Source organism: Hevea brasiliensis, chromosome 11 (assembly GCF_030052815.1).
Source record: "Hevea brasiliensis isolate MT/VB/25A 57/8 chromosome 11, ASM3005281v1, whole genome shotgun sequence".
NCBI lineage: Eukaryota > Viridiplantae > Streptophyta > Magnoliopsida > Malpighiales > Euphorbiaceae > Hevea > Hevea brasiliensis.
The window spans coordinates 1,617,425-1,643,660 of record NC_079503.1 but is presented as its reverse complement, the minus strand read 5'-3'; the positions used below and the strand labels follow the sequence as shown (position 1 = coordinate 1,643,660).

The window sequence follows — 26,236 nt, the reverse complement described above, 5'->3', positions numbered from 1 at the left end:
AGACAATACTTTCCAATTTATTTTTTTGAGTATGATGAAATTTCAGCAAAGAGAGATTTCAATAATGGTAATGAATTATGAATAGAAAGTCACTAACATTTTTTAAATTGACAAAAAGATGATAAAATATTTAATGATATTGTCCAATAATTTAAATTTCAAGACCTAAAATTTGGTGTTTATGGATTTATTGAAAAAGTAAAAAAAATAATATAATTAATGAATAAGAAGATACCAAAAGGCAATGATGTCTTGAGATTTTTTTAGCAAAAATATTTGTGTTCCGCTATAGATACGATTCCTTCAATAAAACAGCAAAGGATTTAGAGTTTTTTTCTTTTTAATTACTAATAAACTACTAAAATTTTTTAAAATATTTGGCCAGTACTCCATCAAAATTTAGTAAATAATAGTAAAAAAATACTAATTTTTTAAAAATTACTACACTTCTAAAAAATTTTAAAATTCTAAGGGCTCTGTGCCCATCAAAATTTAGTGGATAATAATAAAAATATTTTATGAAATTACAATTAAACCCTTCAAAATTTTATAATCTCAGGAGGGCCCAGCATCCCCTTGGCCATGAGTGGTTACATCCTTGCTTATCAGTACCTTCTAATTTAGTTTTGCCCAATTCAATTCTTTTACTTTTTATTTATTTATTTATTTTTAATATCATAAACTAAAATTTGAATTTTCAAAATTTTAAATTTTTAAGAATAACTATATTAGTTGAATTTTAATATTCTCTTCATTAAGAATTCTACATTATTTAAATTTAATTAAATATAATTTTTCAAAATAATTTTTTACCTTTTTCTCGAGTTATTTATCACGCGTTAATTTATGCTTATTATTGTACTATGTTTATATTTCTAATTAGATTCAAATTAAAATATAAAAATATTTCATTTAGTTTAAATTTTTAATTTGACTCTAGTCAATTGATCCATAAAATCGATAATAAATCTAATTATCAACTAAATTAAACATATTAATTTTAAATTTATTTTAAAATAAATACATAATAGTTTATAATATAACAATTTTTTAAGAAATAAAAATTCGAAAAATATTTTTAAAAAACAATTATTTAATAAAGATTGATTCCCTAGGTAATTCGCGTAATTTTTTTTGGGAGGATGGGCTGTGAAGCAGTGTTTGATTTGATTGGACTGGATGTTAATCCAAAGCGGGAAGAATTAAAAAAAAAAAATTGATTTAATTGACAATAATGTAGGCAAAAAAAAATTAAAGTAGTTGGGGATTGAATTTATCGAAATAGGGATTTGCGATGGAAATGGCAATAAATAGAATATTTTTTAAAATTATTAAATTTAAATTTAAATTAAATTTATATTTTTAATATTTAAATTCATTTTGAATTTGATTAATTTTATTTTTAATTATTTAAATTCGTCTTAAGTAGAGCTATACAATATTCGATTCAAATCGAAAAATCGAATCAAACCAAGTTAATTTGGTTCAATCGATTTCATTTTTAATTTAGATGATTCAGTTTTAAGTTTTAAATATTTTCAATTTTTCAGTTCAGTTCGATTATTAAAATAAAAAATTTAGAAAAATCGAATTGAATCAATTTCTTTTCTTCTTTTAAAATGTTGCGTTTTGAGCTGTATATATATAACATTTTAATAAACCCTAATCAACCTCTTTTCCTTCTTTCCCATTCTAGCCGCCTCTGCCCTTCTTCTCTCTGTATATCACAACACCTTTCTTCTTTCTTCTTCTTATCACGCCATCACCAAGGGATGCGACTATTCTACACTTCTTCTTCTTCTTCTTCTTCTTCTCATGTAGCACCATAACCACGTGACAATACTATTCAGTCTTCATGCATGAGCTTCTTCTTCAATCTTCATCCTCAAGTCCTAAAAGAGCAAAATCAAAATGTCATTTGAATTTGATGATTTAGATATTTAAATGACATTCTTGATTTTACTTTTATTGTAACACCCCAAAATTTTAAATTTTATGAGCATTTTTGGTATTTTAATTTTATTTAAATTTTAGGAATTTTTTTGAGATTTTTCGGATTTTAGAATCGGGTTTGATTTTCCGAAAATATAAACTTTGATGATTTTTAAAAATTAATTTAAAGACCACGTGGCAAAACTAAAAATATATTTGGAGTCTATGTATTTTTCTGAATTTTATGAAATTTTTTCGGAATTTTTGGACCTCGTTTTCGGTCCCGAGGCAGAGTAAAAATTCAAAATTTTGTATCCTGAATCGAACCGGCCGAATCGAACCAGACCGGATCGGACCGGTCGAATCGGACCGGCCCTTTTCCTTCTTCCTTTTTCTTTCCCCGCGCGTCGTCCCTCCCCTCTTCTCTCTCTCGTTTCTCTCTCCTCCCCTCCCCGCCACCACCGCCTCCCTGCGTCCTCCTCGCGCCGCCTCCCGGTATCCCAGCGACCACGAGCAGCGGAACGCGAGCGATCTCCCTTCCTCGCGCGCGCGGCGTTTTGGCTTCCTCGGCCAAATCCGGCCGATCCGGCCACCAATTGGACCGGGTCTTGTGTCCAAAATCATCTACTCGGCGAGAGCTTTCCATAGACACCAAGAACGCCGAAATCCATCGAGCGGATTGTCCGATTTTTGCTCGGGAAGATTTTAGCCCATTTCGACTTTTGGGCTAGATTTCTCGAAAACCGTGAATCCCACGAGAAAACCGAGGCCACCAGCACGCTCCATTCGTCGAGAGCTTCGCAACGACATAAATTTCGAATTTTTCCGACACCGTTTTTTGGTGGGTCTCACGGAACTTCGCAGTGTTTTTTCGAGCATTTAATGAGCTTAGAAAATTCTGAAAAATTTATGTACTAACCCCCGTGTTATGGGCTTCGTGTAGATATCCTCGATTCGCGGAAATTCGGCGATTGGCCGCAAATTTCGGGCGAACAGGAAAAGTCTCCGAATTGGACCGAGGTTTTGGCTAGCCCCATTTTCAGACGTCCCGAGCGTTCGAAGTCGAATCGGCAAAGGTAAACCCGAACCTTGTTTTTCGTAATTTTACGGTGCTTAAATAGGATTAAAAATCCATAAAATATGCGTGGTAGCTTAGAAAATTACGCTTCTTTTTGCAATAGCTTAGTAAGAATGCTAAGGACCGAGGGGCAATGGTTGATCATTTTTAGAGCTTGTTTGAGCCGTTTTTGCCAAAATGAACAATAATAAGGACTAAAATGAAATTATTCGTATTGTGATTGGTGATTGATTTGATGGGCGAGGGCTGTGTGATATGATTGAACTGTTGATATATGGATTGTGAACATAGAAGTGCGTTTTTAGCCCTTTGCAGTTGGGTAGGTCCTAGGTATAGGGAGACTCACGGATTTTCGGCACGACTTAGGACGTAATTGGTCTTTTTCTTTGTTCGTATTGAGTCAAATTGTATTAAATAAATGTAATATGATTGTCAGGTGAGCCGGGACAACCTTCTTCCTCCACCCAGCCGCCACAGTGATTGTCATCAAGTCTGTGAGTAAAATATTAATTTTAATTGTAATTTCGATATTATTATATGTTCAGCATGCCCATGCATCACTTATATGCATATATTTATGTAGTTGAACTCTAGGCACGATTTATGTTGCATTGATAACTGTTGAAGTGCCATGAGTGTTGTTGTGGTAATTTGGAGCAGTGGGCGTGCGTTGGCGTGCGTGTGATGTGGTGTGGACTATGGATAGGACGGGGCAGTCACGGCTTGAGTAATTCGCTGGGACCCGATCCTTCGAGGGGTAGTCACGGCTTGAGTAATTCGCTGGGACTCTCGATTTGGTTATTAAGTGGAAGTCCGAGCTTGAGTAATTCGCTGGCACCAGGTTGGATTTAAGAGAGCTGTATAGGGGATCAACTCCCATATGTTATGATTGATACTACAGGGTGTGCGAGTGCTCCAAATTACCTTTTTGATGCTATGATGTGAATATGATGTTGATGTTGCATTTCACTCTACAGGGTGCATTAGTTATAGATAGTTATAGAGATTATGGTTAAAATTGATATTTTACTCTCTGAGTCGAACGCTCACTCCTGTTCAAAAATTTTTACAGGCCGCAGGAGGATATTTTATTCTGGGTTAACCTGCTTTTATACTTCGCAGGTTGTTTATCGATATTTGTGTAATTTTATTTACTCCTAGAATTTCCGCATGTGTTAGCAGTAATTATTTGAATTTGGTCTGTAATATTATTATCATGTTGGACCTGTAAACTTAATATTTTAAGTCTGTTTTGATGGATTGGATGAGGGAGCTGAGCTCCCATTTATTATTATGTTGATGAGTATGTGGAGGGTGAGCTGAGCTCCCCAATGGATTGTTTATTGTGTTTACAGGTCGGGTGAGTCAAAAACTCCCCGTTGGTAAGTCCATTTTATGGCCGGACTCTGTCCATTTGTTTTCTTGAAATTGGGCCCAAATGGGCCTCAGCATTGGGTAAATGAACAGTTAGGCTTACTAAGGGCCTCGGGGGCTTTAGGCTGGCCCAGGTCCTAGTGCCGGTCCGGCCCATAGGTTGGGTCGTGACAAATGTGGTATCAGAGCTTAGGCTCCAGATTCTTAGGGAATGTCTGTCTAAAATGTTGAGAAGAGTCTAATAGGAGTCACATGCGGAAAAATAGGGCTCACATTCGTCTTGCATTGTCATCTTTGCTTCTAGTTTCTGCTCCATATATTGTGTGTAAATATGAGTCTATAGAGCTGTGTAATGCACAGTTTTGAATTTTTGTGGGCTAATGCTGCTGAATTTCAGGAAAATGCGTAGAAGCAGGAGAGCTGCCATCGCACGGATGTGCTCGACGAGGTGTCGGACAGGATGAGGCGCCTGCCCCAAGGAGGCGGGGTAGGAGGCCTAGAGCTGCTCAAGTAGAAGAGCAGCTACCCACAGTTCAGGAACAGTCTTTCATGGCACAGGGTCCCATGGACCCCATGGCAGCTACTCTAGCTGGTCTGCAGAGAACCATCGACATGATAGCGCAGTATATGGTCAACCCTCTACAGCAGCAGCAGTCCACCGCACCAAGAGGGGAACCTTACAAACAGATCATAAATTTTAAGAAGTTGGTGCCTGGTACCTATGATGTGTCAGACGATGCATATCGGTTTTGGATTCTGCATGCAGCGAGAAAGTCTGATTGACTGATAGAAGATTGATAGAGTGTATGCAGCACGTCATGGGGCCCATGCCTAGACAATGGATGAATGACTACGTGTTACCTCGGATGGAGGGTTTGACATGGGCTCAGTTTGTGGAACTTTTTATCAATCGGTTTGTGCCAGAAAGCTTCAGAGATCAGAAACAGTGGGCCTTTGAGGCCTTAAGACAGAATAGCAGTGCAGTAGATGAATATGCAATTTCGGAATTGAGCAGATATGCCCCTACAGCAGTATCTACAGAGACTATGAAGGTGAAAAGATTCCTAAAGGGGCTTGACAGGAGATATGCAAACCTGGCCATGATGTCTTATCAGTCTTTTGATGTGGTGGTTGATCGAGCCAGACAGATTGAGATCAGTTATGCTGTGGATGACAGCGGAAGAGCAAAGAAAAACAGAGCAGAGGGTTCTTCAGGTGTTCCCCACATAGGTACTATGGATAGTGGTGGCCAAACTACTTACAGAGGAAGAAGCAGGAATAAGAAGAGTGGTTTTAGACACAAATCCCGAGGGTTCAGACCAAGGTACGGATCCAGCAGTGGTAATGCAGCCTGCTCGTTCAGATCCTCTTTGGCACCTTGTGCACAGTGTGGAAGAGGACATTCAGGACCTTGTTTGATGGGTTCAGGAGTATGCTTCTGGTGTGGCCAACCAGGTCACTTTGCTAGGGAATGCCCGTGTTCTGAGCCACGAGATGGGGTCACAGTGGTTCATTGCAAATGTTCCTCGCCGATTGTATCCAGTGCTTCCAACATGGCAGCGATCGATGGCCAACAGGGCCGAGGACATAGTGGACGTGGATGTGGAGGCGGATCAGAGGTAGAAGCGATCGTGGTTACGCCACTCGGGTAGGGGTCAAGCTCGGGTTTTCACCGACCCACCAGATGCTCAAGCTTCAAATGCCAGCAGGTGTATTCTTCCGTCCATTCTTATGAGGCTCGTGTTTTGATAGATCCGAGTGCTACGCACTCCTTTGTCTCCCCTGTGTTTGCCATGAGGTTGGGTAGAAACCCTACAACTTTAGAGTGCCCTTTGTCAGTAGCTGCCCCACTTAGTGACAACATAGATATAGACATGGTATTTCCGGGTAGCCCAGTGGTAGTGGATGGAAAGATCCTCCCAGCAGACTTGGTTCCTCTACCAGTAATGGATTTCGATGTAATCCTAGGGATGGACTGGTTGGCAACTCATTATGCCACCTTAGACTGCAGGAACAAAAAGGTATACTTCCACATACCTGGTGTGGAAGAGTTTAGCTTTGATGGTGACAGGAGTGTGGCTCCATATAATTTGGTGTCAGCAATTAGTGCCAGAAAAATGTTGAGGCGTGGATGCCAAGGGTATTTGGCATTGGTGAGAGATACATCTGTAGAAGGTGTCAGCATGGAAAATGTTCCTGTTGTCAGAGAATTTATGGATGTCTTCCTAGAGGAGCTTCCAGGGTTGCCACCAGGAAGGGAAATAGAGTTTTGCATTGATGTTGTGCCGGGTACAAACCCCATATCGATGCCACCTTATAGGATGGCACCAGTAGAATTGAAAGAGCTGAAGGAGCAACTACAGGAGCTTTTGGACAAGGGTTTTATACGTCCGAGCACTTCACCTTGGGGCGCTTCTGTTCTATTTGTGAGAAAGAAGGATGGGTCATTGAGGTTGTGTATCGACTACAGACAGCTGAACAAGGTGACAGTGAAGAATAAGTATCCACTTCCTCGGATCGATGATCTGTTTGATCAGCTCCAAGGAGCTAGATTCTTTTCCAAGGTAGACTTGCGATCAGGCTACCATCAGTTGAGAATCAGGAATGAGGACGTGTCCAAAACGGCTTTCAGGACAAGATATGGTCATTATGAGTTCTTGGTGATGTCTTTTGGACTCACTAATGCACCAGCAGCCTTCATGGACTTGATGAACAGGGTGTTCAAGCCATTTTTGGACCGTTTTGTCATCGTATTCATAGATGACATTCTAGTATACTCTCGGACCGAGGAAGAACACGTGTGGCACTTGAGAATGGTGTTGCAGATGTTGAGGGAGCACCAGCTATATGCCAAATTTTCAAAATGTGAATTTTGGCTAGAAAGCATCTCATTCTTGGGACACGTGGTTTCAAGTGACGGTATTCAAGTGGATCCCAAGAAAATTGAAGCTGTAACTGATTGGCTTAGGCCTACAACAGTCACTGAGGTGCGAAGTTTTCTGGGTTTAGCTGGCTACTACAGGCGTTTTGTGCAAGATTTCTCCAGAATAGCGGCTCCCCTAACTAAGTTGACCAGGAAGAATGTTCCATTCATTTGGACAGATGACTGCGAGGTGAGCTTCCAGAAACTCAAGGAGTGTCTAACCACTGCCCCTGTGTTGACACTACCTGTGAATGGTGAAGGATACACCGTGTATTGTGACGCCTCCAGAGTTGGCCTAGGGTGTGTTTTGATGCAGAATGGAAAGGTAGTGGCTTATGCTTCAAGGCAGCTGAAGAGGCATGAGCAGAACTACCCCACCCATGATTTGGAAATGGCGGCTGTAATCTTTGCACTAAAAATCTGGAGACACTACCTGTATGGTGAAGTGTGCGAGATATACACCGACCATAAGAGTTTGAAGTACATCTTCCAACAGAGGGACTTGAACTTGAGACAGAGGAGATGGATGGAGCTTCTGAAAGACTATGATTGCACCATCCAGTACCACCCTGGGAAGGCCAATGTTGTGGCAGATGCTCTGAGCGTAAAAATCTTACAGCGATTTGGCGCACATTTCAGTAGAGAAGAGACTGTTGATTCGGGAGGTACATGAGTTGATGGATCAAGGTTTAATCCTAGATCTGTCAGATGAGGGGGTATTGTTGGCTCACTTTTCAGTGAGGCCAGATTTGAGGGACAGAGTTAGAGTTTCCCAGCACAGAGACCAACAATTGATGAAGATCATAGAAAGAGTACAGCAAGGCGAAGGTGGTGAGTTTGGATTTGCCAATGATGGCGCCCTAGTACAAGGTTCTAGGATATGTGTGCCCGATGTGGACAATCTCAGAAATGAAATCATGCAAGAGGCACACTATACACTTTACAGTGTCCATCCAGGTTCCACCAAGATGTACCATGACGTGAAAGATAGCTATTGGTGGAATGGCATGAAGAGAGACATCGCAGACTTTGTGTCCAAGTGCTTGACTTGTCAGAAGGTGAAGTTTGAACACCAGAGACCGTCAGGGAAGCTGCAAGAGCTCCCTATCCCGAATGGAAATGGGAAATGATTACTATGGATTTTGTGGATGGTTGCCTCGTACCACGCGAGGATATGATTCGATATGGGTAATTGTAGACCGCTTGACCAAATCAGCTCACTTCTTACTCAGAAGACTACATACTCGTGGGCACAAGATGCCCGCTCTATATTCGAGAAATAGTCGATTGCATGGAGTTCCGCTTCCATAATATCCGGCAGAGGGCTGATTCACTTCTGGTTTTGGAGAAAGTTGCAGGAAGCACTTGGCACACAGCTTGAATTTCAAGACGGCTTTCCACCCTCGCATGACGGACAAATTGAAGGACAATCCAGACATCGGAAGACATGCTTCGCATGAGTGTCTTGGATTTTGAGGTCAATGGGATGAGCTAGCTTTGGTGGAGTTTGCCTATAACAACGATTATCACTCCAAAGATAGGGATGGCACCCTATGAGGCACTATATGGAAGAAAGTGTAGGTCTCCTCTGTGTTGGACAGAAATGGGGGCAGCAAGGGTGCATGATGTAGACCTAGTGCAGTACACTTCAGAGGTAGTTCCTTTAATCGTGAACGACCGAGGACGGCTTCAAGAGGCGAAAAGTTATGCAGACCCCAGACGGAGGGATGTGGAGTTTGCAGTGGGCGACTATGTATTCCTGAAGGTATCTCCAATGAAGGGAGTCATGAGATTCGGAAAGAAGGGCAAGTTGGCACCTCGGTATATCGGACCTTTTGAGGTTACGGATAGAGTTGGAGCAGTTGCCTACCGGTTGGAGCTACCACCCAACCTTTCTCACGTTCATCCCTTGTTTCACATCTCCATGCTCAGGAAATACATTCCCGATCATTCTCATGTACTGCAGCCGGATGTGATAGAGCTAAAGGAGAATTTGACATTTGAGGAGCAACCTGTAGCCATAGTGGACTACCAAGTGAGACAGCTGAGATCAAAGCAGATCCCTATGGTTAAGGTTTTGTGGAGGAGTCAGTCAGTGGAAGAGTGCACCTGGGAGTCAGAGCGGGACATGCGTAGCAAGTACCCTTACTTGTTCAATGTATAATCATGTGCTTTATTCTGCCTTGTGTAAAATTCGAGGACGAATTTTCTGTAAGGGGGGAAGAATGTAACACCCCAAAATTTTAAATTTTATGAGCATTTTTGGTATTTTAATTTTATTTAAATTTTAGAAATTTTTTTGAGATTTTTCGGATTTTAGAATCGGGTTCGATTTTTCGAAAATATAAACTTTGATGATTTTTAAAAATTAATTTAAAGACCACATGGCAAAACTAAAAATATATTTGGAGTCTATGTATTTTTCTGAGTTTTATGGAATTTTTTCGGAATTTTTGGACCTCGTTTTCGGTCCCGAGGCAGAGTAAAAATTCAAAATTTTGTATCCTGAATCGAACCGACCGAATCGAACCGGACCGGATCGGACCGGCCCTTTTCCTTCTTCCTTTTTCTTTCCCCGCGCGTCGTTCCTCCCCTCTTCTCTCTCTCGTTTCTCTCTCCTCCCCTCGCCACGGCCACCGCCTCGCCCTCGTCCTCGCCGCCTCCCAATTGTCCCGGCCACTGGAAAACGCGCGCGATCTCCCTTCCTCGCGCGCGCGGCGTTTCGGCTTCCCCGGCCAAATCCGGCCGATCCGGCCACCAATTGGACCGGGTCTTGTGTCCAAAATCATCTACTCGGCGAGAGCTTTCCATAGACACCAAGAACGCCGAAATCCATCAAGCGGATTGTCCGATTTTTGCTCGGGAAGATTTTAGCCCATTTCGATTTTTGGGCTAGATTTCTCGAAAACCGTGAATCCCACGAGAAAACCGAGGCCACCAGCACGCTCCATTCGTCGAGAGCTTCGCAACGACATAAATTTCGAATTTTTTCGACACCATTTTTCGGTGGGTCCCACGGAACTTCGCAGTGTTTTTCCGAGCATTTAATGAGCTTAGAAAATTCTGAAAAATTTATGTACTAACCCCCGTGTTATGGGCTTCGTGTAGGTATCCTCGATTCGCGGAAATTCGACAGTTGACCGGGTCTGCAAATTTCGGGCCAGACAGACCCGTTACCGGAAAAGTCTCCGAATTGGACCGAGGTTTTGGCTAGCCCCCCATTTTCAGACGTCCCGAGCGCGTTCCCGAAGTCGGAATCGGCAAAGGTAAACCCGAACCTTGTTTTTTCGTAATTTTCTAGTGCTTAAATAGGATTAAAAATCCATAAAATATGCGTGGTAGCTTAGAAAATTACGATTCTTTTTGCAATAGCTTAGTAATATTGCTAAGGACCGCGGGGCAAAGTTTTATAATTTTTAGAGCTTGTTTGAGCAGTTTTTGCAAAAATGATCAATAATAAGGACTAAATTGAAATTTTTCGTATTGTGATTGGTGATTGATTTGATGGGCCCAGGAGGGGCTGTGTGATATGATTGAACTGTTGATATATGGATTGTGAACATAGAAGTGCGTTTTTAGCCCTTTTGCAGGTTGGGTAGGTCCTAGGTATAGGGGAGACTCTGCCGGATTTTCGGCACGACTTAGGACGTAATTGGTCTTTTTCTTTGTTCGTATTGAGTCAAATTGTATTAAATAAATGTAATATGATTGTCAGGTGAGCCGGGACAACCTTCTTCCTCCACCCAGCCGCCACAGTGATTGTCGTCAAGTCTGTGAGTAAAATATTAATTTTAATTGTAATTTCGATATTATTATATGTTCAGCATGCCCATGCATCACTTATATGCATATATTTATGTAGTTAAACTCTAGGCACGATTTATGTTGCATTGATAACTGTTGAAGTGCCATGAGTGTTGTTGTGGTAATTTGGAGCAGTGTGCGTGCGTTGGCGTGCGTGTGATGTGGTGTGGACTATGGATAGGACGGGGCAGTCACGGCTTGAGTAATTCGCTGGGACCCGATCCTTCGAGGGGTAGTCACGGCTTGAGTAATTCGCTGGGACCCTCGATTTGGTTATTAAGTGGAAGTCCGAGCTTGAGTAATTACCGCACTGTGTTGGATTTAAGAGAGTCAGATAGGGGATCAGCTCCCATATGTTATGATTGATACTACAGGGTGTGTGAGTGCTCCAAATTACCTTTTTGATGCTATGATGTGAATATGATGTTGATGTTGCATTTCACTCTACAGGGTGCATTAGTTATAGATAGTTATAGAGATTATGGTTAAAATTGATATTTTACTCTCTGAGTCGAACGCTCACTCCTGTTCAAAAATTTTTACAGGCCGCAGGAGGATATTTTATTCTGGGTTAACCTGCTTTTATACTTCGCAGGTTGTTTATCGATATTTGTGTAATTTTATTTACTCCTAGAATTTCCGCATGTGTTAGCAGTAATTATTTGAATTTGGTCTGTAATATTATTATCATGTTGGACCTGTAAACTTAATATTTTAAGTCTGTTTTGATGGATTGGATGAGGGAGCTGAGCTCCCATTTATTATTATGTTGATGAGTATGTGGAGGGTGAGCTGAGCTCCCCAATGGATTGTTTATTGTGTTTACAGGTCGGGTGAGTCAAAAACTCCCCGTTGGTAAGTCCATTTTATGGCCGGACTCTGTCCGTTTGTTTTCTTGAAATTGGGCCCAAATGGGCCTCAGCATTGGGTAAATGAACAGTTAGGCTTACTACGGGCCTCGGGGGCTTTAGGCTGGCCCAGGTCCTAGTACCGGTTCGGCCCATAGGTTGGGTCGTGACATTTATGAGTTTTGAATATCGATCTGTTTGGGGTTTATTGATTTGAATTTTTAATTGTTAATGTTTAGGGTTTGTTTATTGAAATTTTGTATTATAATTTTTTTTTTAATTTAGATTCAACTTGTATGTTGATTGCATTATGAAATTGCAAATGTAAATCTATATGATTGTTATTTATTGAAATTTCTTGTTCTTAAAACTGTAAATTTGACAATAATTAAATCTGTATAATTAGCATTTGTGTTTGTGATACCTGTGATGTTGAATGTGGAAATTGAAATTGTAGAATGAGAAATCGACTAAATCGAATCGAACCAAATCGAATTAGTACGGATTGATTTAGTTCAGTTTCCTTAGCTGTTCAGTTTTATTTGGTTTGCAAAATTCATGATTTTGGTTAATTCCATTTTAATAGTTCGATTCAGTTTGAACCGAATGCTTACCCTTAGTCTTAAGTTCGATGATTATTATTTGAAAAATACATAAAATTTTTTAATTTTATACATTTTAATTAATAATTTACATAAAATATATTTTTATTAATAATTTACATTTTAAAATTTTAATAATTATATAAAATGTTATAAATTCTATTTATTTAAAATATAATATATAAAATTTTATAAATACTATTATAAAAACATATATTTTTTATTTAATTAATTATTTGCATAAATAAATTTGGATAATAAATAATAAATGCTCAAAAACTGAATTCAAACAAAATTCGCCACATTTATTATTTTTTAAACTTAAACTTATATTAAATCCAATTATATAATATACGAGCTCATTTTAATAAAGTTCGGATAAATCAAGTACATGTAAATATTCGACTCATTATCATCTCTAATTTAAAAAAATGACTTTTCGTTTGTATTTTAAAATTATTTTTCTTTAATTAAATACATTATTTTCTTTCAACTCTAAAATCTTCAGAAAAATTAGGAAAATGTTGAAATTTTTATTTTTTATAGCAATAATAATGTTGCTAAAAGAACTATATTTTTTATGATATATGAATTTTTTTATTAATTTAAAAACTTAATAGTTAAAATGTGATATACCCTCCAATACATTAGAATTGTCATTATCATTGCTTTTCTTCCCATCACGATCGATGCTAAAATTATTCAATTAATTGAAGCGTAGTACTAATAATTGAAGCCTATTATATTCTCGTGTGTGCCTAAAAAGGAAGCAGCACTATCGTTAAACTTTAAAACGCGTGGCTTTCACCCACACAATATGATGCAGTGGGGAAGTATGTATATGGCCATATCGGGTCCACCAGGGTCAGTCAGTGCATGCATGACTGATGACTCCATCTGAAGCAGCGACAACTTACAATGACAAAAGTCCTCTTCTGGTGGTCCTAAACTGTCGCTTGATGCATGACAATTTTGTCCGTACACGAGCTTCGCTTCCACCACAATCAGATGCATAGAACTTTCTTGCCTCGTTTGTCGAAAACCCACGTGTAAGCCCCTCAATCAAAAATCTTTTACGGCATAAATCAAAATTTTTTCAAATATTTATAAGCTCAAAATCAAAAAATAAGTTGAATTAAGCTAAATTTTAATCAAACTGAATCTCAAATAATTTTATTTATTTACAAATGATGACTTGTAAAAGTTAAAATTAAATAATTTTAATTAAATAAATTAATTCATAAATTTAGGAGAAAATAAAGAGGGATTTATATTTTTTTTATTTGAAAAAAAATGAAAAATAAAATGAGAAAAAAAATAAATATTATAATCCCTTTATTTTTTTCTCTCCAATTTAGGAGGAAAATAAAATGAAGAGCAGAAAAAAGTAGCTTTTCATAATAAAATTACAAAATTATCCTCTATATTTAAGTTCCTTTTTAAAATATATGGGATTAAATTATAAATTTATCACAATTTTATTTTCTTATCTTATTTTCAACCCTTTCTAAATAATAAAAAATAATTTTATTTTTATTTTTATCTCTTTTATTTTCCTTTCATCCAAATAAAAGAAAAAAAATAATAAAAAGAAAATATTATTTATTTTCCTCTCTTCCCTCCCTAAAAAGTTATCCAAACATAATGTAAATTTTTGCTAGGAAGATGTATCTACATTTATTTTCATATAATTTAAAAAATATAATTAAAATAATAAATTTTTATTTAATTTTTTAATATACTCTCTACTCGTAACATTCATTAAAAATTAAGTGACTCTGTATTATTTATGTTTGAAATTTTTAATAAAAATTAAAAAATTATTAAATTTGATTGCTAAAATTTTAGAAAAATTAAAAATATTTATTAAAAAAATAAAATAAATATATTCAATGTCAATTTGATGTCATATAAAAATAAATTTAATAATTATTATATTAAATATTTATATTAAAATTTATATAAAATTAATTAAAAAAAAAGTATATGATGCATGTAGGAATTTAAATTCAAATATTTAAATTAATTGTGTTACAATAAAGTTATTATTCCTTGACAAATACAAAAAGTATAACACGTGTACGAGTGCGCGTTAAAGTTGGGCTGTCCGTGTGGACCCCACATAAAGTACCAGTGTAAGGCAAGTTGTCGATTTAGATGGTACGCTTTCCCCACGCGCCTTGAAGAGGCGAATATGTGGACAGTAGATCATTTCGAATTTCTTGTAATTTCCAAGTAGTGTTTTTAAAAAAAAAATTTAAAAATATATATTAGAATAAGCATCCTGTTACACACTAGACATTTATACTGCGTTTGGAAAATTTTTTAAGGAGAAACAAAATGAAGATTGAAAATAAAGAATATATTTTATTTATTATTTTTACACATTATTAGCTTGTTTGGTTTAGAGTTAAAGAGTACTTTACAAAAAAAAAAAAAACTTCCGATAATATTGAAAAACAATTTAAATTTAATTTTAAAATAATTTTTAGAATAAAGAATATTTTTCTTTTATTATTTTTATTTAGATGAAAGGAAGACAAAAAAATATAAATGAAAATAAATTTATTTTTTCTTTTTGCAAAAATGGTTTAAAATAAAGAGAAAAAAAAGAAAGATGTGATGAATTTATAATTTTTTCCTATAATATATATTACAAATAAACTTATGAATAGGATAATTTTATAATTTTTTTGTGAAAAATAAATTTTCTTCACTTCTTTTCAACCGAAAATATTTTTTTATTCTTTTTATTTTTTCCTCTTTCGCAAACAAGAAAAATGTTTACCCTTCCTTATTTTTCTTAAGTTATTTTCTCTCCCTTTATTTTTGACTTATTTGAATAATGAAAGATTAAAAAAATAAATTATTTTTATTTATTTAAAAAATAAAAAAATAAAAAAAAATTATGATGAATTTATAATTTTATCTTATATATTTAAAAAAAAGAATAATTTTATAATATATATATATATATATAGAGAGAGAGTAAATTTTCCTCTCAACTCTTGTTGTTTTCTCTTCTATAAGAGAAAATAACAAAAAGAAAGAGAATATTTTACTTTTTTTACTTTATTTTTTCTTTTCTAAAAAAATCAATTTCTCATTATTTTTATAATTTTTTGTTCTTACTTTTCACACGTCCAAACAAGGTCTTAAATAGTAAAAAAAAAAAAAAGAAATACACATAACAAGAAGAGTGTACTTTTTGTTTTAAAAAAAAAAGGGTGGTGTACTTTCTTTTTTATTTTTTTGGAAAACTGGAAGAGTGTACTTCAAACGCCTAGACTATGGTTGAGGGCTATTTTTAAGTCATGATTGGCTGTCAATTTTCTCAGGCCCCGCCTGAAATTCACGAGACAACTGAGGTCTCATTTTGGACAGTGACCTCACGCAGAAATACTGACTATATATAAGCCACCTAGCTTATCTGCACCTACCAACATGGGAACAAGGCCCAGAACTGACCAGAAGGCCGGTCCGGTCCATTTCTATTTGTGAAACTGAATTCTAAAATCTATTTCGATTCAATTTGAAGTAATATGATAATTAAAATTTCTTTTTCAAATCTTTCTTCTTTTCCTTAAAAAAAAAAATGATTTGAATCAGAACAATTGAGCTTCGATCCAATTCTAAAAAAGAGAAAAGTATGGTTTCAATTTGGATTTTTTAAGAATTGATTTGGGTTAGACTAATTTTGAATTCGACCCGGACTCCGTCTTGGTCCAACTAGGCCCATCCCAACATAAATTCATCGTGCTCTTGCCTAGGGCTGGCCATAACCTAGTTCTAAGTTGACATCAAAATCAAATTGTTTGTACGCTAAATGAATTTTGTTACACTGAACAAGTAAAAAAATTGCATGACTTTTTTCTCAATTATGAAGCTGTGAATAATTGTGGGTATGTTAAAAACGCTAAGATTCTAATTGAATGATGTGAATGTTTTTTTTTTTTTTTTAACATAATAATTATGTAGTAAGAAATAAATAATCTAATCTTGTGTAGAGTTTTTTGATTCCATTAAAGTGTGTTTCGTTTAAAATTTAGGCTCTATTTATTTCGTGTTAACATGTATTTTTTAACCTTTAGGTATTTAAAAAAATTAATCAATAAAAAATATTTTTTTAATAAAAAAAAATCAAGTCATTTAAAAAAAAAATGACTTTCTGTTTTCAAAATAATCTTGATTCTTGATTTTACTAAATGTGTTTCGTTAAGTTTTTAATTATAATATCTTAATTTACTGAATTGAGAGCTAATTGATTATTGAAATATAAAATGAGTGTTTGTGTATAAAAAATAAAAGATTGTTTGAAAACTGAATGTAAAGATTGTGCATGAATTGAAAATTTTGATTTATTGCCGTAGGTAGGACTAAACACTTGTCATAATGCCAAAATCTTAAACTATTAGTAAAAACGAAACTTTAACTCCATATATATAGCAGCCCAAGCGCTATATGCTATATGCAGAATAAATATAAACAGAATATTGATCTACTAAGCTATCATCACTTAGTGCTAATAATATCTCAACAACTATAAGGGATCCATGACCATGATAGTAATATAAGCGATATGAGCTTAAAACAAAATGTTAATCCATTGAGTTATCTTCATTTAGTGTCAACAAAATTATAAAAATATGTGTGAGAAAAATAAAATGAGAATTTGCTTGTAAAAAATGTAAATTGATTGCATTTAAAATTAAAAAAATTAATCGATTGAATTAGAATTTGAAAATATATACTATATTGTTTGATTGGATTGAAGAGTGTGTAGGTAGGACCTTCAATGCTACATCTTCTACTCTAATCATAGTTGCACTTGTGCTTCTTGCTTGTTTCAACGCCTCTTGATGTTACCTCAACTGCACTTCACCACTGCACCGTTGCTCATAGCTGATCCACGTTCATGTAACCATCTTTGAGTGCACGTCCACGTTATGTAACTGCTCCTCCATATTTCATTAACAGCAATTGCCCATTGAACAATTCAGAAGCTAGTTTTGGCTCATATGCATTTATTTCACTGGGTTTAAATTAAATGGGTTATGGATCTTGGGCTTCTAGGCGAATGGGTTGTTGATTAGGCTCATGGGTATTGGATCTGGATCATGGATTCTGGGTAATGGGCCAAATTGCATTTTGGCTTTGGAAATTTTTTAATTAATTTTAATCTTGAAATCTATTAATTAAATAGTTAAACAATTGTAGAGATTCATATTTGTGTATGCATTCATTCTTCTTGAGAAAATAAGAGAAAATCCAATTTTTTCCACAAACTTTCTCAGAATTTAGAGAGCGGTCTCAAAGTCAAACGGGTCCAAACGCTCCTGTGGACCAATTTCTCTCGAGAATTTTTGGCATTTGGGTGTGGGGGGGGACATCCTTTGCGAGCTAGCGGTGGACCCAGTGTAACGCTCGGATACAGTCTGATATCTAATATTTTTCAACGAAAAGATCGGCTTTCTTACACCGATAAGCCCCTGTACTTATAATCTCGAATGCATCGCCACTGTTGTCTACCAACCCCTTCTCCAGTCTCCTCCTTACCTCTAATTTTATATGATTGTAACCAGTCGGATAGTTATAAAGAAAGACACTGAGAATATCCTTGGAAGCTGAATTTTGTGTTTATAAAAGTATGTCTCTTTCTCTGAATCCTTTTGATTTCTTTGCTGATCAGTTGTTGCTGACTTTAACCTTGTGGATTTGTTTTCCTTTCTTTTTTTCTTTTTTTTTTTTTACTGCCTTCTTATTTCTTAATTTTAAGATAAAAATTGATATTTCATTGGTTAAAAACCTGAATTTCTGGATTGATTATTTGAATTATGTTTATCAGACCTCGAAGTTGTTCCTTTATTAGTCAAGGATTTGATTATCGGAATCTGGATATTTTTTTTTTATTCTGATCATAGCCTATGTGCTTAATTTTGTCAATTCTAATGTATGAAATTATCTGATTTTGGTGTTGTTTTAGAGGTTCTGGTGCGGTGGATAGATGTCTACTCTCAATAAAGAGCTTGTCTTTTTAATTTTACAGTTCCTCAATGAGGAAGGTTTCAAAGGAGCTGCTCACATGTAATGTTTCTTTCCCCTCTCTCCTAAACGCACACGCATGTGGTTGCCCATCGCCCATCCTTTAATCTCATATGTTGCTTGTATGTAATTTTTCTTTCCTATTGGATGTCTAGGCTTGAGAATGAAACTGGGTTTTACTTCAACATGGAATTTTTTGGGGAGTTGATACTTAGTGGGAGTTGGGATGAGGCTGAGAGGTATCTTGCTGGTTTCACTAAGTTAGATGACAATAGATGCTCGACCAAGATCTTTTTTGAGATCAGGAAGCAGAAGTTCCTCGAGGCATTGGACAAGTGAGACTGCCTTTTCCTTTATACCCTTCAAATTTTCTATAATGAGCCTTATACAAGTATTATTGCACTTATGTTGCCTTAGAAACAAGCGTTGATTGTTTTTTCACAGGAATGAACGTGCCAAGGCTTTAGATATCCTTATGAAGGATTTGAAAGTTTTTACACCAAATAACGAGGCCCTCTTCATGGAAATGACTCAGCTTTTGACATTAAACGATATAAGGTACAATTTGTATACTAATTTTTGCTCCAGTATTTAGTTTTGCTCACGTAGGCATACTTAGGAGTTAAAGAGCAGCTTAATGCTTAATTGAATTTCTGTGAGTTAAACAGGGAACATGACTCACTCTCCATGTATGGAGATACAGAGTCTGCAAGGCAAATCTTGATGCTTGAAGTTAAGAAAATTATAGAGGCAAACCCCCTTTTCCATGACAAATTAAAATTTCCCAGCATTAGAAGTCAGAGATTACGCCGTCTCATAAATCAGGGGTAATGTTTTTCTCCTTTCTTTCATTTCCCTACTTTACATGGCACATGCATATACCCAGAGATGATGATGGATCTATAGTTGAGTATAGTACAGTTACTTGAACATGTGTAAATATTAGCAAGGGCTAAATGAATTTGATTAACTGTTTATTAAAATTCAAATGAATTTTAAATTTGTTGCTGTTGCTTTAGCATCTTGGATACTCTACATTTTCTAGATATATTTATATACTTTTCGTGGATAACTTATTTCAGTATTTGATCTGACAGCCTGAATTGGCAGCATATACATTGTACACTTCCTCAACCAAATCCCAATATAAGTACCCTTTTTGTGGATCATGTTTGTCTACCACCAGAGGATCAGTTACTTTCAACATCAAGTGATAACAATCTATTGGTATGATGTGAAATAAAAACTGATATTTTTCCTTTTTCTTCTTTCAACAAATTGGCTTCTAGTATGGTTCCTAATCCTAATCAAGCCAGCTTGATTATCCATCTAATATTATTTACATTAAATATCATTTTCTAAGTGCTTCAATTTTCATTTTGCACTTCTCAGGCCACATCAATGCCAGCACCAATATCCCCAGCCAGTTCTATATCTACACCATCAACCGTGTCTCATTCTGAAATTTCTAGCGGAGCCATCTGTCTTGGTGGTTCAACAAACCTAGGTATTGATTTTCAATTAGTTGTTGGTATTTCTTTTGATCTATGTCATAGCCTTATTGTAAATACTTTAACATGTGAAAGAAAAGGGGCCATTTTCTCATCAATGTCCTAATCGTAAGCCACAACTACAGATGGATTGAAGAACACTAATGGATTATCTGAAATTTTTCCTTTAGAGACCTCTAATAAGGTAAGCTGGATGAACTTCTATTGCAACCTTGCTCACTGAAATCTTATGTCTTTTCCTTTTCAACCATTGTTTTCATGCATCCGTGTAGGAAACATCAGCTGTCACACATCCTGGTGAAAGCTTTTTCAACATTGACAATGATTTCTCGACTGTCATTCATCCTGATCAAAGTATTTTCAAAATTCCTGATGACTTGCCCAAGAGTCGTCAGAAGAACAATACATTTGAAAGCTGCAGACAGATAAACAATACTGACTTGCCCAAGACTGTTGCAAGGATATTGAATGAGGGGTCATCTCCAATGAGCATGGATTTTCATCCTGTTAAACAAACTATTCTTCTAGGTTTACACAAAAGGATTATTTCAGTACTCTTCGATGCATTTTAGGATAAATAGCTTATTTGAACCTGATGTTTACTTGTGGAATTTGATGGTTTGATGCTTCAGTTGGAACTAATATGGGAGATATAGGATTGTGGGAAGTTAGTTCTGGGGAAAAGTTGCTGTCAAGGAATTTTAAGGTTTGGGATATTGGAGCATGCTCAATGAAATTCAAGGTTTGTCCCCACTCATGTGATCATGTTTTATATTAGCTGGAAACACAATTATACGAGTGAAATCTGAATCAATCTCACATATAAGCAGGCAGCTCTTCTTAAGGATCCATGTGTTTCTGTTAATTGTATTGCATGGAGCCCTGAGGGTTCTTTATTTGGTAAGTTGAAAGATATTAAAACACTCAGGTGGAAACAATAGCCAGTTACTTTGGATTTTCGTGATCCTATCTTGTCTGCCCTTCCTAAACCAGGTGCTGCGTATTCGAAACACATGGTGCAAATATATTCTTATGTTGGTGCGAATGATGTCCAGCAGCAAATGGAGGTAGCTCTATGACATCTACTCTCTTCCTAAAACTTTTTTTTTTGCCTCTAGAATTCATTTTTATCTCATCTAGTTTTTTAAAATTCATTTCTTATTCTAGATCGATGCTCATGTTGGTGGTGTAAATGACTTAGCATTCTCTGCCCCTGAGAAAAAACATTTGGTCATAACTTGCGGTGATGATAAGATGATTAAGGTTGGCTTTCATTTATTTTATATAATCAGTTGTATTATATCATGGAGAGTGTGATGTTATATTTCTGATGGTTGTTTAAGGTATGGGATGTCACTACTGGTGTCAGAATGTATAGTTTTGAAGGTCATGATGCTGCTATTTATTCTATCTGCCCTCATAGCAAGGAAGGCATTCATGTAAGGGTTATTCTTGATTCTACTTGTGGCTGATTGCCTTGATAATTTGGAGCATTTGATGTTTTCCTTGCTTTGAGATTCTGTACCTCAGTGTTTGCTTTCTTTGAATCAGTTTATCTTTTCAACATCAGTGGATGGCAATATAAAAGCATGGCTATATGATAACATGGGAGCCAGAGTTGATTATGATGCTCCTGGTCTGGGGTGTACATCAATGGCATATAGTGCTGATGATAAAAGGTTTCATTTACTTGGTTTGAAAGGTTCAGACATTTTTAGGTTCCAATTATATTTCATGGTGAATAAAAATGTCAATTTTGAAATGGATAACTTTGCAGGCTTTTCTCATGTGGGACCAGTAAATGTGGGGAGTCATTTCTTGTTGAATGGAATGAAAGTGAAGGTGCAATAAAGAGAATCTACCATGGATTGCAGAAGAATTCTTTGGCTGTAGTACAGTTTGATATAATGAAGAATCAATTCTTGGCTGCTGGTGATGAGCATGTAATTAAAATTTGGGATGTGGACAATGTTGATCTTTTCTCGACTATTGATGCAGATGGTGGATTACCTGTAAGTTCCTTAGTGTTTGTTTTTATGCGTCAGTTTGACTCTGACAATTAGTAAATGGACAAGCTCAATTGGCCTTTACGTTTCTGTTTTATTAGTTTTGATTGAACTTACAAGTAAATATTCCACACATATAAACAAAATCTAGGAGGTAATGTTGATTAAATTGCAATAAAGTATTCCACATGGAAAGAAGGGTGGTATAAACTAATCATTGAGTTCTCTTCTCTTCTAATCTGAAGGCAAATCCACGTATTCGGTTCAACAAAGATGGCACATTGTTGGCTGTTTTTGCTAATGAAAACAGAATTAAGATTTTGGCTACTGATTGTGGTCTTCAGTTGCTGCACAAATCTGAAAACTGCTCAGTTGATGACTCTAGAGTTCTTTCTGATACTTTTAGGAAGGTCAGCATATTTAATGTGCTCTGTTTCCTTGCACTAGAAAATCTATCCTGTTTGATGTGTTTATTTTTTATGTAGCTTGCAATTAACCCAGCTTCAACTGTTACTTGTGCCGGAGTTGCTGATGAAGCACTGGAGGTGGGTAATTCTGAATTGTTTTGCCTATAAATAATTTATTATCTTATCTGGTAATGGCTAAATCTATGATCTTAGTTGTAATTTACATTTTTCTATTTATGGCATCTTGACTCAAGTTAGGCCTCATTGTCATGATAAATACTTTAGAAATTGCATCTGAGGTGCCATCGAATAAATAAATTATTTTCCTGTAGAATGGGGACTCAAAAAGTTTGGAGGCTGTGAAATATGAATTTACTGGGAAAGCTGATCAGAATCTCTTTGAAATGAACAAGCGTTCTCAGTGCCAGACCTTGCGGCTTCCTTCATATATAAAAGCTAACAAGGTTAGATCTTCCAATGAATAAAATTCTATGGTTTTCTTCTTTTGGTGTTCACTTCTCATTCTTTTTGTTTTACATAATTTACATGGTCTGTTATAAAAAAAATTCAAATATTATCAGATTGTTTGCACCATGAGAGTAGATAAATGACTATATTGCAAAAATTTAAGTTTTAATTCCTTTTATGTTATGGGTAGTTTAAGCTTCTTGTTTGTTCACTCATGCATGCCAATTGTATGAGTACCATTTTTGTGTGTTGAAAATGAGATCTCCCAATACATGTGTAGAAGTTCATAAGGCTGCTGCACCTTCAGTTTTATCCTGTATACCTGTGATATCTTTAAGGTGGTTATGTTGGTAAGCAATACAATATCTTTCTTTTTGAAATATGTAGACTTGCTTGAATAAAAAAGGCATGAGATTTAAGACCTTGCACACTTATAGTTCCTTGTTCTAAAAAAATGTGGTGGTATTGATAGCTTTCTCTCTGATAAATGCAGATATCAAAATTGGCTTACAACAATGCAGGTAATGCCATTTTGGCATTGGCATCAAATGGTATTCATCTATTTTGGAAATGGCAACTTAATGACCTTAATATGAGTGGCAAGGTGAGCAAGTGAGGGGCATAATTAACAAATTTATTTCCCATTTGAAATTATTCTGTAAAAGTTCTTATATTAGTAATTGATTGTATGTCATTGTAACGGGACATTAATTGCAGGCAACTACAGAAGTTCTCCCTCAACAATGGCAACCAAAGAGTGGCCCAAGGCTGATGACAAATGACCTTACAGACACAAAGTATGGAGAAACCCTTTCTTGTTTTGCTTTGTCCAAGAATGATTCATATCTCATGTCATCATCAGGAGGGAAGATATCCCTGTTCAACATGGTGACATTCAAGGTAACCTGTAGTAGTTTGTCCACTGTAGCAATTTCTTAAAATTTATTGGGTTCTAGATCATGCACCCTTTTCATCAGTCCTGGTTGATTTGGTTTGGCACCAATTTATAAGCTACACTACTATATTGTTCTAAATTAGCTTATTCTGGAAAATGTTTACAAATTTGATACTTTCATATTCTGTGAGCAGCTCTAAATTATTATTCTTGAAATTTCTAATGCTCGTTGTGGTGGGATCTTTGCTTTTTTGTTGAATTACATCCCATTGGCATTTGACATTTTAATTTTCATATGCAAACCAATGTGTTTGTTGTTCTTATTCATGATAGGATCTAACCGACCATTCTTGAATTTTATTGAATAACAGACAATGCTGTGTATCAGGCCTGCACCACCTGCAACAACTAGTCTTGCTTTTCTCCCTCAAGATAACAACGTAGTTGCTATAGGGAGGGACGACTCCACAATTTTAATATATAATGTTCGTCTAGCTAAGGTATGTTCTGCTCCTAATTTGTACCAATTCTGTGTTTAAAGAAATCCAAGCAAGTCTGTTATGTACATGTTGCATGCAGGTTATCAGTAAGCTTGAGGGTCATTCCAAGAGAGTATCTAGCCTTGCCTTTTCTAAAGCCCTGAATTTGCTTGTTTCTTCTGGAGCAGATTCTCAGGTTAGTATTTAAATGATATGAAACGGATGTCTGACATCAAATTTCTTAGGGCACGTCTTGCTGTGTAGCAGTTAATTACCTATGCAATGTCAAGTGTACTTTCCTACAGTGCAGAGGTGTCCCAGATAAAAAAAGGGCTTTGCTTTGCTGATGTTTGCTTAAGCAAAGAGCATATTCATGTTCAGCATAGCTCTTGCAAATGACTTTGTAGATACTTTGACTTCTGTATTCTAATCATGTTGTTGTGTTTCCTTTTCTTCTGCAGATTTTGGTGTGGAACGTTAAAGGGTGGGAAAAACACAGAAGCGGATTCTTACAGATTCCTGACGAGAAAAAGCATGAAGCATTATTGGACACCCATGTCCAGTTTCATCAGGATCAAACACGCTTCCTTGTTGTACATGAGAGTTGTCTCTCAATTTATGAAGCCAGAGATTTAGAATGTTTAAAGCAGGTAATGTATATTTTAAGCAGGTTTTTCCCCTTTTCCGTTTGTCTTTTTGTTGAGGAGATAAATGAAAACATGTTTTGTTTTATGTTTCCAGTGGGTTCGAGGAGATCTTGTGCCAATCTCCCAAGCAACTTTCTCATGTGATAGCCAAATGGTGTATGCCACCTTTGTGGATGGAAGTGTATCTATATTTGATGCTTCACGTCTTGAACTACATTGTCGGATTACTTCCACTGCTTACCTTCCATTTAGTTCATGGTATGCCACTTGCTCATGCCATATAACAGCTTTAGTGAGGTTGTCCACGCACAGAAAAGCATGTGTTTGTTGTCATTGCTCTTTCTTGTTCATTGTTTTCTGAGACCTAGTATCTTACAGCTATGTTGTTGTCATCTCAAGCAGTTCCTGAACATCGAAACTTGTTTTCCTCTTCATCGTCTTTCTGAATTTTCTTTGTTATTCTTTTGGGTTTTGTTTGTAATGTTCTGGCCTAACTTCAGAGTATGTTCATTTTTCCCCATGCTCAAGTCAACTTTCTTTTGGCCAATGATTTAACCTCAATAGTTTCTTTTTTTGGCTGCAGTGATGATGGTTATCCGCTAGTTATTGCTGCACATCCACAGAAACCAAACCAATTTGCAGTGGGGCTATCAAATGGTGGGGTGATTGTATTTGAGCCTCTAAATCCTGCTGGCAAGTGGAGTACGTTGCCACCATATGAAGATGGGTCAGAAGGTGCCATGCCTGTCGAATCTGATGTTGACTAATCAAAGTTCCTCGCAATCTGATTTCAACGATTTCAGAGTTTGATCAAACCAAGCTTTTTACATAGAAATGACGAATTGGACAAAAGTCCCTTGGCTGGAATATATATGCCCCATATATAAATCAACATATTTATGTGCTTGTGCTTCCTATATGGTTTTTGGGTGGCATAGACCACACTAAAGTTGCTAATAAGAGCCACATCCTCGTTACCAGAATTTCCTTTCATCCTTTGCAAACATAACGAACCCCACACTCTCTTTCCTTTCTTTCTTTCTTTCGTTCCCTTTTCTCTCATTTAAGAAAAGAGGCAAAAAAGTAACAAAATTTACTATGCTGTCGATTCTGGCTTATCTAATATTTGGGGGTTTGCTGTATGAAAAGCTCATGTTACATCAACTCTGTAGTTGAAACCTGGAAAGAGCCAATCTCATCAATTGTGAGAATCACAGAAA

The 26,236-nt window shown here is 36.2% G+C and overlaps 1 protein-coding gene and 1 long non-coding RNA gene across 2 annotated transcripts; both read left to right on the top strand.

The window, feature by feature from the left end:
- The first annotated feature begins 10,020 nt into the window (after positions 1–10,020).
- On the top strand, positions 10,021–11,878 carry LOC131170401 (uncharacterized). The gene is made up of 3 exons (XR_009141160.1): positions 10,021–10,573; positions 11,023–11,080; positions 11,657–11,878. It is a non-coding gene; the product is annotated as an uncharacterized LOC131170401 (long non-coding RNA).
- A 5,914-nt stretch (positions 11,879–17,792) lies between these two features.
- On the top strand, positions 17,793–25,999 carry LOC110672694 (protein TOPLESS). The gene is made up of 26 exons (XM_058129601.1): positions 17,793–18,206; positions 18,545–18,645; positions 18,759–18,938; positions 19,048–19,161; positions 19,272–19,430; positions 19,701–19,830; positions 19,996–20,110; positions 20,240–20,298; positions 20,387–20,642; positions 20,747–20,856; positions 20,945–21,014; positions 21,108–21,181; positions 21,282–21,377; positions 21,458–21,553; positions 21,666–21,793; positions 21,892–22,126; positions 22,366–22,530; positions 22,606–22,665; positions 22,860–22,991; positions 23,489–23,599; positions 23,713–23,895; positions 24,262–24,390; positions 24,470–24,565; positions 24,831–25,019; positions 25,111–25,274; positions 25,600–25,999. The coding sequence occupies exons 2-26, from the start codon at positions 18,566–18,568 to the stop codon at positions 25,781–25,783; spliced, it is 3,315 nt and encodes a 1,104-aa protein (XP_057985584.1). The 5' UTR covers positions 17,793–18,206; positions 18,545–18,565; the 3' UTR covers positions 25,784–25,999.
- Positions 26,000–26,236: the final 237 nt, after the last annotated feature.